Source organism: Coenobita brevimanus, chromosome 42, assembly GCF_032717465.1.
Source record: "Coenobita brevimanus isolate Jiangsu-jjx chromosome 42, ASM3271746v2, whole genome shotgun sequence".
NCBI classification, from domain to species: Eukaryota; Metazoa; Arthropoda; class Malacostraca; order Decapoda; family Coenobitidae; genus Coenobita; species Coenobita brevimanus.
Genome location: NC_136995.1, coordinates 4,607,531 through 4,622,947, shown reverse-complemented (window position 1 = coordinate 4,622,947; position 15,417 = coordinate 4,607,531). Strand labels below are relative to the sequence as shown.

General features: G+C 46.6%; 1 protein-coding gene and 1 pseudogene across 1 annotated transcript in view; both read right to left on the bottom strand.

Annotated features, from left to right (window-relative positions):
• The window catches only part of Hsepi (D-glucuronyl C5-epimerase), a 208,722-nt gene that overhangs the window by 188,712 nt on the left and 4,593 nt on the right, over positions 1 to 15,417 (bottom strand). The window contains exon 2 of the mRNA XM_080270673.1: positions 13,440 to 13,523. Coding sequence (XP_080126799.1) covers positions 13,440 to 13,523 — 84 coding nt within the window. The remainder of the gene's footprint in view (positions 1 to 13,439; positions 13,524 to 15,417) is intronic.
• Positions 6,095 to 7,007, bottom strand: LOC145397632 (uncharacterized; annotated as a pseudogene).

Genomic DNA, 15,417 nt, shown 5'->3' with positions numbered 1-15,417 from the left:
GTGCTGTTCCTCCATCACTTTCCCCCTCTGACTTCCTCATGGCTGACATTAAAATTTCTTCAGTTGATGTATTTTCTGCCATCACTGGCCTCAGTACTAACAAGGCATATGGGCCTGATGGGGTCCCTCCTGTTGTTCTCAAGAACTGTGCTTCTGTGCTTACACCCTGACTAGGCAAACTCTTTCGCCTTTGTCTGTCAACTTGTACCTTTCCTTCTTGCTGGAAGTTTGCTCTCATTCAGCCAGTCCCAAAGAAGGGTGACCACTCCCAACCCTCCAACTATCGTCCAATTGCTTTAACGTCCTGTATTTCAAAAGTTTTCGAGTCAATTCTTAATAGAAAAATTTTAAGGCATCTTTCCTATCACAACCTTCTTTCCGATCGTCAGTATGGGTTCCGTCAGGGACGCTCCACTGGCGACCTTCTCACCTACCTTTCAGACTCCTGGTCATCCTCCTTTCGGGACTTTGGCGAAAGCTTTGCCATTGCACTTGACATCTCAAAGGCTTTCGATCGAGTCTGGCATAAATCTTTAATTTCCAAACTGCCCTCCTACGGTTTCTATCCTTCTATCTGTGCCTTCATCGCTAGCTTCCTTTCTGGTCGTTCTATAGCCGCTGTTGTAGACGGCCATTGTTCTTCTCCTAGATCTATCAACAGTGGTGTTCCTCAGGGCTCTGTCCTATCACCAACTCTCTTCCTTTTATTTATTAATGATCTTCTAAGCTGTACATCTAACCCTATCCACTCATACGCTGACGACTCCACCCTTCACCTTTCCATTCGGTTCCCGCAACGCCCATCTCAGCAGTTACTTCAACAAACAAGGGATGAGGCTATGGCACACTTAATGTCTGACTTGGCTCGTATCTCTGACTGGGGTAAAAATAATATGGTTGTTTTTAATGCATCTCAGACTCAGTTCTTACACCTATCAACCCGACAAAATCTTCCACAGGTATTCCCACTAATGTTTAATAATATTCAGCTTAATCTTGCATCATCATTGACCATGCTTGGGGTTTCATTTACTCGGGATTTATCTTGGAAAGATCATACTACATCTCTTGTAAAATCTTCTTCCAAGAGATTGGGTGTGCTAAGCCGACTCCGCTCTTTCTTTATCCCTGCACAATTGTTGACTCTATACAGGGGTTTTATCCGCCCCTGTGTGGAGTACAACTCTCATGTGTGGGGAGGCTCCCCACATTCAGCTCTTCTCAATAGGGTGGAGTCAAAGGCTTTTCGTCTCATTAACTCTCCTCCTCTTACTGACTCCCTTCAACCTCTGTCTCTTTGCCGCACTGTTGCATCTTTATCTCTTTTCTATTGCTACTTTAATGGTCACTGCTCCTTTGAACTGTCTGCTTGCATTCCTCCACCTCTACGATGGGCGCTTCTGGCAGCAAACTCTCATCCCTTTTCTGTCCAACTCTCTAATGCAAGAGTTAACTGTTACTCCCAGTCTTTCATTTATGCAACAGGTCAGCTCTGGAACTGTCTCCCTCTGTCTGTATTTCCTGCTGCCTATGATCTCCAGTCTTTCAAACACAGTGTGTCCAGGCATCTCAAAATGATCGGATCTTAAATTTGGCTCTCTATTGTATTTTGTTTTTCTCTTGGAGGGAACTGTTACTACGGGCTCATGGCCTTTGGTTCCTTCTTCCTCGCATAAAAAAAAAAAAAAAATACCCCATCTATACTCCCATTCTCTGACACTCTCACCTCTCCATTTCGTTTCAGTTATTCCGCATACATCCACTTTCGCACCCTCAAGCACCTGGACAATCTCTCTCTCTTTCACCTCATCATTCGCTCCCCTTACATTCCATGTTCCGATTACCATGTCCTTTGTCCCGTCCTTGGTTGTCATCTTTTGGTCAGTCCTTGTCTGAGGCTTATTGTTTGTCTTTTTAGGTACCGTAGTTGTTTTCCGGGAAGGGGCACTATATATATATACAGTAGAACCTCTTTAATCCGGACCCCTTTAATCCAGATTTCTGTTAATCCGGACAAAATTTTAAAATAATAAGCTCCAAAAATATGTTGAAAGTAATTCTAAAGTCATTTTCAGTATCGACGCAGAAAGCGATCGTCATTCGTTTACTCGTGGATCATGCTAGGTCGCAACATGGGGACCTGTTTGAACACACACTAGCATTCGTTCCATCAACTAGTTCACCAACCATTTATATTTTTACGCTGTATTTCAAAAGTTAATCCTCCTTACCATGCCCCTTAATGCAAGTGTAGCTTCTGTAATGAATAAAGGTGTTAAAAGGAGGAGTTTGCTTACACAAAAATGGGTCAGAATATTCTGCAGTGTTTAGTGATTACTGTAGGTTATTTTTTGTACTTAAATGTGCTTTACTTGTACATCAAACATTAGCTTCTTGCCCATATGGGCATTATCAATATGCCAAAGATGACAATGTATTTTTTGCCTACATAAGTTTTATTTTTATTACAAATATTATTTAATTAATTATTTTTTTTTTTGCCTACACGGGCCTTAGTCACTTACTACAATTTAAAATGTAGGCTAGTTTCTTGTCATGGCCTTACCTGTAAATTATGCAATACAAAACTATCGTACATGATTAGTTTTGTTATTTTAGTACCGGTACCCTTTCATCTTTTGCAGTTACGTAGGGTTGACATATGCCACACATGTTAATAATTAACAAACATACCATATGTATATAGAGTTTGGTATGAACTGGAGATTACCCTGATGGTCCGGACAATCTGCTAATTCGGACAACCCTTCCCCCCATATAGTCTGAATGAGAGAGGTCCTACTGTATATAATTTTGGTTTTTGTATATATATTTATGCTTGTCTTTTGATTTAAGTAGCTAATATGAGTGAATAAAATTAAAGTTGCTGGAATAACCTGATTTCCCTTTAATACAGCACACTTCCTTTCCTTTCTTGTCTTTTTTTTTTTTTTTTTTTTTTTAAATAAAACATTGGATAGAGAGGGAAACAGCACGCGGGTGAGCCAGGACAAGTTTCTGCGTGACATCACTGCGCAGAATGATCAAAAACTGGTCAGCTGGCTGGCCGGCTAGTTAAGGAAATTCCATCTCTTTCAAGGGACGCGGGTCATTTGGCTCTGTTCAGTCAAAAGAGCCAGCTCTTCCAGCTCCCAAATGGCTCTCCATTAAGTACCACATTGGCTTTTATAAAATTTGCCCAAATTTTGGAATATTGCACCTTATATTTAAAAAGAAATGGATATAGTCACAAAAATGTGGATTCCACAAATATATTTTTGTCTTTAAACATATCTGAAACATTCTTAATGCCAGTAAGATTAGGCATATTCATCATTTACAGCAGGTGAAATCAAATTACCCTAACACATACAGTATATTTCAACTCAAAGGCCACATGAAGGAGTTTGCTCTTGCAATGCAAGACGAGAACTTAAAAATGTACATCTTCCATTTGTAGTGTAAATAGTGAATAAAACCTTCATTATCATATAAAAAACAAAAAATAAATATCAGCTAAATCTGGCAACCAAGAAAATAATGAATGAAGAAAACAGCTCCCAAATGGGAGCTGGCTCTCATCATTCACTTAACCCCTTAACCGCGGGGCGTCACTTTTGTGACACTTGGGAGCAAGGGATCATACCGCGGGGTGTCACTTTTGTGATTCTGTGTTATTTTGAATTCGCCCGGGCTTTCAAGTGGTGGCTTGTATCATCTATCAGTACTGCCAATGTCCAACACTAGTCAGCACTCCCATCCATTGTTGACAATTTAGCCATTTCTCCCCATTCTTGATTCCCCTCCCTACCCCCCCTCCAATACCCTATCCTCTCACCTGCCCGGCCGTGCCACACTAAGTAAATCTTCCCTGGAATTTTTTCACTGATTTCACCCATTGAAATAAGCCCTATGCCCTATTCTTATACCAAATAATATATACAAGAAAGAAATAAGGTAAGTGAGAGTGCCATACACCTAGAATTGGCTAATTATCACCTGACAACACCTCACGAGCACTCGTTTGCTAATTTTCGCTGTTTATTTCCCCTTGAAATATGCCGTATAATCTATTTTCGTAATAAAAATATATATAAGAAAGGGAGAAGCCTAAGTGATATTTACACTGACTGGAACTACCTAATTTATTATGTATTGTCTTGGTTTCCTGACAATCATTTCATTGCTATATATTAGCAGTCTCACTAGGCTGAAGCAGGCAGTACTGCACTCACCCTAGCCAGGCGGCAGGAGGCCACCACTATCAGTTCATTGTCGTCTTTCAAGATGAAGGTATGTCGGATTCGCTCCTGCTAACTTCCGCCGATTTTCAGCCCCATGCAAAGGGCCCTGTGACCTTTACCCCCTACTAAACCTCGTGTGGAAAGAGGTAAGGGCCTGACAATTGAAAGAGAGTGACTACGATCTTTCTTTTGAGTAAAACAGTGCAAGTGGAATTGTAAATAATGTGTAAACAGCTAGTGAAAGCAATGAATGTAAATATAAGTGAACAGTGGAAAATAGTTTTATAAGTTATTTCAAGTGACAGTGCATAACACAGTGTAAATAAAATAGATATGTAAATAATGTAAATAAAATAGGGAACGTAAATAGAAATGTAAATGAGTAGTAGTATAAGAATACGAGTATATATACTAGGAGTAATGAAAGTGAAAGTTTCACTCTAGCATGTATGAATACTATGAGTTATGAGAGTGAAGGTGAAAGTGACATTCACTCTCAATGCCAGTATACAGGACGAGAAAGTGAATGCTACTTATTTTACTGAAAGAAATTGAATCCCTACAGTGACAATAACTACTATTACTGAAGGAAACTTATGGATAAAGACTGTAGATATATATAAGTGTTATATAGTAACAGAAATATAAACTGTGAGTGTTTTTATGAATAATAAATGACACCAGCAGCAGCGAACGATCGGAAGTGGGATGGTGTTACGCCCTTGTAATTTTCATTGCTTTCCCAGTGTTTTTTTTTTTTTTAATATGGATTCCAAACTATTTGAGAATCATAGATTAGTGTTTCTAGTGACAATATCAGGCTGTGGTAATCATATTACGAATTGTCGGGAAGTGTAAAGTGGAGACTTCGTTACCCAACTTCAGAGGTCTCCACAAGTCCTACGGTACTCGACGAAGGCTCAACAAACACCCCAGGAGAAAGCTGAAGGTATGTGCCATAAACATATGTGATTTTAATATTCTAGGACTAATAACTGATTTTTGGCAAATATTTTTAGAGAGTGCCGGAGCGCGAATATGCCCGCGGGAGCCACAGGTCAAAGCAAAACAAGCCCGCGGTTTAAGGGTTAAAAGACCCGGCACTATGAGCCGGATCGTTCACGAATGACGCATCACTATGGCCGACCTGTTTACATGGTGGCGGACATTTCGGCCATGGACGTTTTGACAATGGGCCACCAACCTTGGACGTTTTGGCCACGGACGGTAGGACATTTGGGCCATGGGTCAAAAAATGAATATACAAGAATTTTCTTTACAATAGCATTTTATTTCATTTCACAGTTTACTATTTACATATATTTAAAAAGTTGATTCAAATAAAAAAACAGCACGGGTGAAATCAATTTCATGGCAACACATTGCGCTGTCCACCTCGAAGGTTGTGGCTGATGCCACGAAGAAACTCTGGGATTGTCTTCTTGCCTTCCTTCAGGTCAACCACAAGGTTGTGGAGGCACGTCTGGAGTTCCTGGTACACCTTCTTCCCACGCCAGGCAGGAAAAATCTCACATTCCTCCTGGAGTAGGATTCCATCCATGGTGGCAGCATCTCCTTGCAGACACTCGATAAGTTTCCACACAGTGGGACTGGTGTGTCCCACCAGGCAGAAAAACTTGTTGTTCCACCCCTCGTGGATGCTGTAGGTTCTGGGCTGGTTGTTGAGGGTGGCGTGATGCATATTCCACTTTTCGGGTGTAAACAAGGGTGGCATACGGTGTAGACGGACCAATTTTGTGCATCCAGGCCTGTAGGTGACATCCCGACAATGACGGAGTTGGCCTGAGATGTAGATGGAGTCGAAGTACTCCAAAAGTGTGGCAGCCTCCTCAGGCATGGTTGAACGAAGGTGCACCATGCCATCCTTGACATCCTCCAGGTGCAGGAAGGTAAGCACATCCACCTGACCACAGAACATGTGAAACTCATTGTTGGACTCGCAGAGGTTCTTGAAAACCAGGTGCTGGATCTGCCTCCAGATGGACAGGCTCAGGTGGTAGAAGCAGAACCCCACCTGGACCTGCTCCCAGAACACCACACAAAGGGCCGGCTCCACAAGCCTCTTGAGGTTGATGATGACTGTGTTGGGATCACAGCCACTCTCCTCGAGGACCCTGATGACTTGCTCGTAGCTGGTTTGTGTCTTGCGTTGCAGCAAGGCATACATCTGATGAAGGTAGACTACTCTGACTCAACCCTGGATGACATAGAGCTGGGTGAAGAGTCTTGGAGCTACCAAAAATGTGCCGTCCGTGCACCAATCTTCATAGCCTGCTAGCAGCTCCAGATGACTAGGGGAGTTGAAGATGATGATACGCTCATCTGCCTCTGGCACGCTGTCATCGTGGAGGTGGGATGCCCAGTCACTGGTGATCTCCAACTATTGAAGATACTGTGGATCCTTTGGACGGTGCACATCCCAGATGTGACGAAGGACACACTTGCAGGAATCAGACTTAGGCATGCGTGCCTTGACCTCTTCCAGCAGTGCTGCGACAACGAAGATGAGGATCTGGTTGGGTTGATCGTAGGTGCTGGCAGCCTTCCTCTTCATAGCCTGATGAGCCTGCTGCACTTGGCATCCTACTGTGTCAGAAAGGAGGTTATGCACTGGCACAACTTTAGGTTCACTGAGACTCTTGGTGGTCTTCAGGATAGCAGGGCTCTTGAGGGTGGACCACCATCCAGACGGATCTTCTGACTGCCTTACTTGGATGTGATGACCTCAACCTCAGCTGACATGGTTGTGTTGCAGCTGAAATCCAGAAAAACACACTGACCTACTGTCGTGCACCGTAGTTCCTACCAGACTCCCTCCTCTCCACTTCTCACCTCATTCACCAACTTCCTCCTAGTTTAACACAAACCCCCCTGTCATACAAACAACTGCAAACCGAAGCTTCACTCCTCTTTGTCTCACTCAGCCACATAAGCAGTACAAAATATATGCAAAAAGACATTAAAAAAAACAACAAACTACGAAATAAAAGCCAAATGACATTACAAAAGGATTCTGGGTGAGAGAGCCGTAGCGTACGGACGTTTCGGAGATCTGGTCCCGGTACCCGGAGTGACGTTGCTCTTACATCTTACCGTAGAGTGTGATATGTTTAGTACCTCTTGTGTGGAGGGAAGGTGCGTGTGTGTGTGTGTGTAGTGGTGAATAATGGAAGGGGAGAGTGGAGGAGCAGATATGGACACCGGCTGGCAGGGCGGAAAAAGACCCCACCATATGTCAACCTCGGGTGAGGAAAAGTCTTCGGGATCGACTGAGAAGGCCAGGAAAACGTTGCCTCAGTCCAAGCCCGTCACTCAAGCTCCAGAGGAAGGTGTGGCAGTGCAGACAAGGGTGACTTACATAGTGCGGACCCAGGACCGATCCAGAGTGTTTTGTCACCCACAGAGGGTGACAGATGCCCTCAATGAATCTCCTTTTGCTAAATACATTGTGGAGGGATCCACCAAGCCACTGGGGGATGGATCGTGCCTATCCTTTACAATCTTTTCAGCTAACTTGACCAAGCTCGAACAACAGCCCGAGGAAATGGTGAATTTGGGACCTTGGGCTGTGGTGTGCAGGCGCGCCAGTTATGAACCCGGAGGTGCTGTAAAAGTGGGCAAGATTGGGCCGATTTCCCCAGAACTGGACGTCTCAGTGATAGCAGAGAGGCTGCGCCCTGCAGACAACCATGCCTCTCAACTCTTGGAGGTTACCAGGATTCCGGTTCGCTTTCCAGCCCCCAGTGCTTCCAGCCAGTCACAATGGGTAAGACTCGTCTATCGTGGCCCCCTTCCCTCCAGGGTCTTCTTCGGGTACTTGTCGTTCTCGGTTGGTGAGTACACCCGTCCCATATTACGTTGCCATAATTGCCATCTGTTTGGTCATACCCGACTTACTTGTAGAAACAAGGTTAGGTGCTCCATGTGTAGTGGCTACCACCCCTTTAGGGCAGGATCAGAGGACAACCAGAAATGCACCAGAGACCCTAGGTGTTTTATTTGTGGGAGTGATGAACACAGGGTGGTGTCCAAGGTCTGCCCCATCTACAGGAGGGCCAACGATATATACATGACCATGAGGAAGGCAGGTGCCAGCTCTGCGGAGACCAACAAGTGCCTTCGTGAACTACACACTGCGTCCCGTAGCACCCCGACTCCCAGTGGGCCAGGTCGACTGACACCTTCCCAGGCCCCCCGCAGTGCCCTCGTTCAGCAAGGTAAGACTTATGCTAACTGTGTATCCTCAAACCGCTATGCAGTCCTTGCTGATGATGTTCAGGAGGAGGACCTAGGACTGACTGATGTATTGGGAGTCTCCACCCACCCCGCATCAGGGGCAGAGGTCATTATCCACGCAGACACCACTGTGAATAAGGCACCATCACGCCCCCACACTGTTTTTCACAACCGTCACCGCACTGCCAGCCCTCAAGCCCAGGGGGTGCCTCCACAGGATCCAGATATGGCTACCATTGGGAATGATGGTACCTCACAACAGTGTTCCTCTGGCCCCACCCCTGCCCTGCCTTTGTTGGGCCGACGGAGACTTCACCCTACCCATCCAGGACATCAACGAAATTCAGAGCCTCTGTCTTCCATTGATGAGGGTCCAGGTTCTGGGAACTCTTTTATAACACTTCTCACCGAGGCACTGGCATTACACCAACAGGGGAAGTCCCTCATAGAAATCTGTTCCCTCCTTTGGCCGCGGCTATTGTCCCTGATACTGTCATGGGGGGTACAGGTGGCTTAAGAATCCTGCTGTGGAATTCTCATTCACTAGTCCACAAGTCACAGGATTTTAAAATTTTAGTGGCTGAAAAGGAACCAAATGTGGTAGGGGTGTGTGAGACCTGGCTACAACCCCGCATCCGCCTCACCCTGGGGGGTTTTATAGTCTATAGGTCCGACCGCCCTCAGGGGAGGGGTGGGGGCCTATTACTGGCTGTTCGGGAGACCTCCCAGAATGTGAGTTTGCCTCTTACCCAATATCCCAGTGGCCTGATGGAAGTCTTGGCGGTAAGGGTGGCTCTTAGATCTGGATGGGTGTCAGTGCTGTTATGTTACAATCCATGTCAGGATGTGTCCCGGGAGGAATTAGTACATTACTTTCATCAGCTGCCGGCCCCTGCCTTCATCATGGGGGATTTTAACGCCCATCATCACCTCTGGGATCCTTCACTAACCATCAATAATGTATCAGGATCGTCTCTTTTTCAGGCACTCTTAGACTCCCCACGCATCGGACTTCTCACACCTCCTGGCCTGTACACCAGATATGACCCCCATTCCGGACGACCATCAGTCTTGGACCTCTGCCTTGGAGATCCAGTGTTCCAGTGTCCAGCTGTAGAGGTGGGTCCCTATATGGGCAGCGATCATCTACCAGTCTTCTATGATTATCCGGGCCTTTCCACGTTGCAGTCAGGAGACTGTCACCCAAGATGGAAGCTGGTGGGAGACAAATGGGACACATTCCAGAAGGAACTGGCTTCCTGTTTTCCAGGCAGCTGGGGCTCCCCTCCACTGTCGGCTAAGGAGTTTGCACATCTCCTGGTTGAGGTGGGAGGCAGAGTCTTTGAGCATTCAACTCGCCGTTGTGTACACCGAGCAGGAGTCCCATGGTGGTCAGTCGAGTGTGCGGATGCAGTCAGGGCCCGTCATCGAGCCTGGCACATGTGGAGCCGCAACCCTTGCCTAGAACTTGGGCGCAAGTACCGTCGGATTAATGCCATCTGCTCCAGAACCATCAAGTCGGCAAAACGGCAAGCCTGGACCTCCTTCTGTGCCAGCCTTTCCTTCTCCACCTCCACGGCCCGCACTTGGAGATTCTTACGGGCTATGTCAGGACGCCCTACCACCCACACTTATCCACTCCGCAGGGATGGTCTGTGCCTGCTTGATGACCTGTCCAAGGCCGACTATCTGGCGTCATTCTTCGACACCCAGTTCGGCCATCCATCTGCTTTGCCCTCTTCCACGGTGTACGAGGAGGCAATACAACGAAGCGTCTCTTCCCCTGCAACTGCTGGTCTAGACAATCTTTTCACTGCCTCAGAACTTGTCTCCGCCCTGTCTGCCCTTCGGACCAGCAGGGCGGCGGGCCCAGACTCTGTGACCAATGAATTCCTCCAGCGACTGACACCCAACCTGCAGGATTGCCTCCTTCACATTTATAATCGCAGCTGGAGCCAGGGAATATTCCCGGTGGAATGGAAGTCCTCAATGCTGCTGCCTTTCCTCAAGCCAGGCAAGGACCCGACCAAGCCATCTTCGTACAGGCCCATCGCCCTTCTCTCGTGTGTAGGGAAACTGCTGGAGAGGATGGTGGCTCATCGCCTGTCATGGTGGCTAGAATCTAGATCCCTTCTTAAAGAGGAACAATGTGGTTTTCGCCCATGCCGGGGCACCTTGGACATACTCTGCCAGCTGGAATACCTGATCCACGACACGTACCGCAAGGGGCTATATATGCTGGCCCTTTTCGTGGACATCAAGGGGGCCTTTGACTCATCGCCACATACTGGCATCCTGTATAAGCTCTCCTGCCTTGGGGTCTCTGGTTCAGTGTTGGCGTGGTTTGTCAACTATCTGGATGGCAGGAGTTATGTCGTATCTGTTGGTGGGGCCACTTCCTCTCCTCGTCCCATCCGTAGAGGGGTGCCCCAAGGCTCAGTTCTCAGCCCCTTTTCAATGTTTTGATGTCAGACCTGCCCAACCATCCGGACGTCTCCACATTGGTTTATGCAGATGACGTGACTATCATTAGCAGGGACACCACCATGGAAGGTGCACAGAGGAGACTTCAGGCGGCTGTCTCAACTCTAGAGGACTGGGTTCACCAATGGGATCTGGAGATCGGGGTGTCAAAGTGTGCCGTGATGGCCTTCACCTTGCGTCGCATGCCATCTCAGCCGGTGGTCAGGATAGGCACTGAATCTCCTCCTGTAGTCCGTACTCACACCTTCTTGGGACTTCGTCTGGATGGGCCAGTCCTTACGTGGCGTCACCACATAGAATACCTCCGAACATCCTGCGCCAAGAGGCTAGACGTCATGAAGAGTGTAGCAGGGTCTAAATGGGGTGCCAACCGTGACCTTCTTTTAGGCTACTACCGTGCTGCCATCTTGGGAAAGATTAACTACGGGTGCTCAGTTTATGGTTCAGCATCCTCCACTCAGTTGTGAAAACTTGACCCGATACAAAACGCCGCCCTACGCATTGCCCTGGGCGCATTTTGTTCTTCCCCCGTGCTGTCCTTGCAGGCGGAGAGTGGTGTCCCTCCTCTACATGTCACCAGGTCGAAGCTCGTTTGCCGCCGCTACCAGGCCATACAACACTCCTCCCGCCATCACCCTTTACCAGTGCTCTTCGAGGAGGCGGGTGTCATTTTGTCACATCCTGCTTGGCCTGTGAGGTCCCGCCAGCCACTCTTGATCAGGGCTCTCTGGGCGTACAGGTCCCTCTCACTGCCACCACCACTCCGTCAGCCCCTCCCCTCAGTGCCCCCAACACCGCCTTGGAGGGACCTCTCATCTCTAGTATCATTCTGCCTGTCGGAGTCTTTTGACAAATCTCAAGATGGACATCTAGCACCAGCATTGTACAGAGAGCTGTCGGACACGGTGTATGCGGGATACTTTGAAGTATTTACTGACGGTTCACACGCCACAACACCCGCAGCATCTGCTGCGGCAATATACTTAGTGGACCTTTCTCTCTGCCAAACATGGCGCTTGGCTGCACTTCATGATAGTGTCACGTCGGAACTTTTCGCCCTCTTCAAGGCCTTGGCCTTCATCAAGGCACATCTCCAACCCCAGAAGGTGGTCATTTATACAGACTGTCTGGCAGCATTGCACCTTATTGTGTCCCCCAAGGCATAGTCAGCGAGACATCTCCTCTATGAGATCCAGACCCTGCTGAGTCAACTTCTCCAGGAGAATTGGGTACTTCGCCTACAGTGGATACCATCTCATGTGGGCATCAGGGGCAATGAGGTAGTCGACAGGGCTGCAAGGCTGGCTTTGACCTCAGCAGCAGTGGAGACTCTTCCACTTCAAGAGGCAACTTGTAGCAGGCTTCTGACGGTTGCTAGTGGAAAGGCCTGGGACTCAGAATTGGCAGCAGAGCTCCCCTCCTCCACCTTAGGGGCTTACCGCACGGACTCCTCTTGTCACCCTTGGGCCCGTTCCACTGCTCGTGCCTTGGACGTGGCACTCACCAGACTGCGCATTGGACACGTTGGTCTGGCGTCCCATCTCCACTGCCTACGCCTGGTGCCGGACCCTTACTGCCAGTGGTGCAGAGATCAAGAGGAAACAATTGCCCACTTTCTTTTGCACTATCCAAGATTTCACTCCATGCGCACAGAATTGAGGGATCGTCTGTCTATCTTAGGTGTGCGAGACTTCACTCTGCCAGTACTCCTTGGAGGTGTGGGTCTGAACAGTACCCTAAGGTATCCTGTCATTCGTTTGGTGTGTGTCTTCTTAAGGAAGTCCAGGCAACTGCATCGCATCTAGGCAAGACATCTGCTCCATAAGCCACCGGAAGGGCTCCTCTGACCCCCTCGGAATTGAAAGCCCTAACTCAACACCAAGAACCAAGAACCAAGAACCAAGACATTACAAAACAAAATTATGTTTCGTGGCCCAAACGTCCACTTTTGGTGGCCCACGTGGCCAAAAAGTCCTAGGTTGGTGGCCCATGGCCAAAATGTCCTACATTCTGTTTACATGGACCTTGATCCCATATAACACCAGTCGATTATATTCATTTAAGCATGAATCAGCAGGTGTCTGAGTGTGTTAATAAGCTCATCAATGCTCCTTTCATTGTCAGGACAACTCTAATACTTTATTGCAGCTAACGCCAAAACACTGCAACTAACTGAGAGGAAGTACAGAAGCTCGAGTGTCAACAGCTATACAGAGTGGATGCACTCGGCAAGAAAGCTCAAGAGCTACAAGGTTCTGTCATATGCACAGGTTATGTGTGACTCGAGGTTTCTTGAGCATGCAACGCCACCTATGGGAGTAGGTTGGTCATCTACCCTTAACAGTACTGAATTAGGGTATCACTGCTGTGTTAGGCCCCTGTGGTATAACACTGAACTGACTGAGTGTATATAGTATAGTAGTCCAGACATGTGTGGTGTATGATGACACATACCTGGTGTGGGTGTTGGTGTGGATGGGCAGCAGGTGCCATGTACTCCACTTCCATGTAGGTCTCCTCCCCTCCACCGCCTCCACCCTGCAACAGTAAACAAGACAGTATACATCCACCTCATGTCGACTGCCAAAACAACAGGAGACTATCTTCATAGACCAGCTAACATCAAATCAAGTCAAAACTGCAAGCTGGGCAACTTTGTATATCATAAGAAAGTCGCTAAAATGCCTCCTTATAGCCGAAATTGAAAATAACCTAATGCTCAGCTAATGTGTCTGCTGACGCAACAGCTGACATGTCGAATCAGCTCAAAACTTTCAAGGGAAGGAACATTGTATTTCATAAGAAAATCGCTCAGAGCTCTCCAAGAGCTTATATTCAAACCTTCCTTGAAGAAGAAAATTTAAAAAAATACCCCACTCCCCCAATGTACAACTTAATACCCGATGGCTTCGCCGCAGGTAACATGGCATAAGGATGTTGCTAAACTTGGCATTCTATTCCGCCTACCTGTTTCAAACTCGCTCAAATGTACTGTACCTTTTCCACTGCTCCATCTACATAAACTGCATAGCCATTCCATAATTATACTCTCTTCAGCCTTCTGAACAACAAATTTCTGTACATTATATTCTTTTAATTCCACTACGAATCTCTACATTTCGGGTGTAACCCAGCCTAGGCAACTTTCATACAGTTGCCTATATTCCCTCACAGGCACATCTGTACTCCACTAACTCTTGATTTGTGGTGCCCAAGGCATGCAATCTAACAACCATGAATAACCTTCGAACACAACACACTAATATCCTTTTGTACCTCGTTAATGCAAACGATGTCGCTTTGAAATAAATATGGTGCTAAAGAGGGACATCAGTGCTCAGATGTAACCAGCCAACATTTCTGCTAGTTATACAGACATTATTCAATTGCCTTCCTATCGCTGAAACGAAGATGGTAGACTAATCGAGAGGCCTGTAATGCATCCGATTCACGTCCAAAAACCTCTGTAACTCTTCCAGTTGCGAGTCATTTTGCATGGCGTTAATCAGAGTAAATAGGTAAGTTATCCCCCGAAGTTTTAGGGAGACATAATATGTAAAATGAATCGTTATGGAAGACATCCTACGAAGCCTCCTTGGTCAATGATAAAAAGTCTCAGGACCAAAGCATTTCCAAACACACCAAGATGCGAACTTCGCAGTCAGTGAAATAATAGCGCGTTCAAGAAAGGGATAAGATTTGTATATTATTTCACTGCGTCTGCTTCACACCTGTGGCATATCCTTAACTTCCTCCCAGGCGCATTAAATAGGAGAATCGTTCATGGGAATAGAAACATTTCACTTCTCAGCATAGGAATATCTATCACCAAATTTTCCGAAGTATAAGTGGTAAAATATTAGGCAAACTTTTAACCCTAACTGTACAACACATAATACTGTAGGTTCGTCAACAAAATCAGTTACGAGTCTTCTCACGCCTTAGAGAAACGAGTCACAAACCCATCCTCAACTTACACGCTGTACCTAACCACTTTATTCTGGCTGCCATTACACTTCTTGGCTTCACGCTGTTTACACACACAAACACACCACCTTCTCTCATTACACAAACATCATAAATGCAAGAGTCACCTGCAGGTTTCATGATTTGAAGACTTAAATGCACCGCTTTTGGATGGCAGAAAGATTAGCTACAAAAAAACAAAAGCGGAGTTTATTTACACATAAAATCATGGGAGCCATTGTTAGCCTCGTATGAAATGAGATCATCATCATCCCGACTTCATCCCTGAAGGGTGGGGTAAAGCAAGGTCCAGAGAGCAAGAAAAAAACTGACAGGGGGAAAGCTAATCAACACTATGTCAAACTAAATGGGCCACGCTCTCATCTTTATTTATTTTTTTTATTGCTACTTTAATGGTCACTGCTCCTCTGAACTGTCTGCTTGCATCCCTCCATCACTAAAGTGG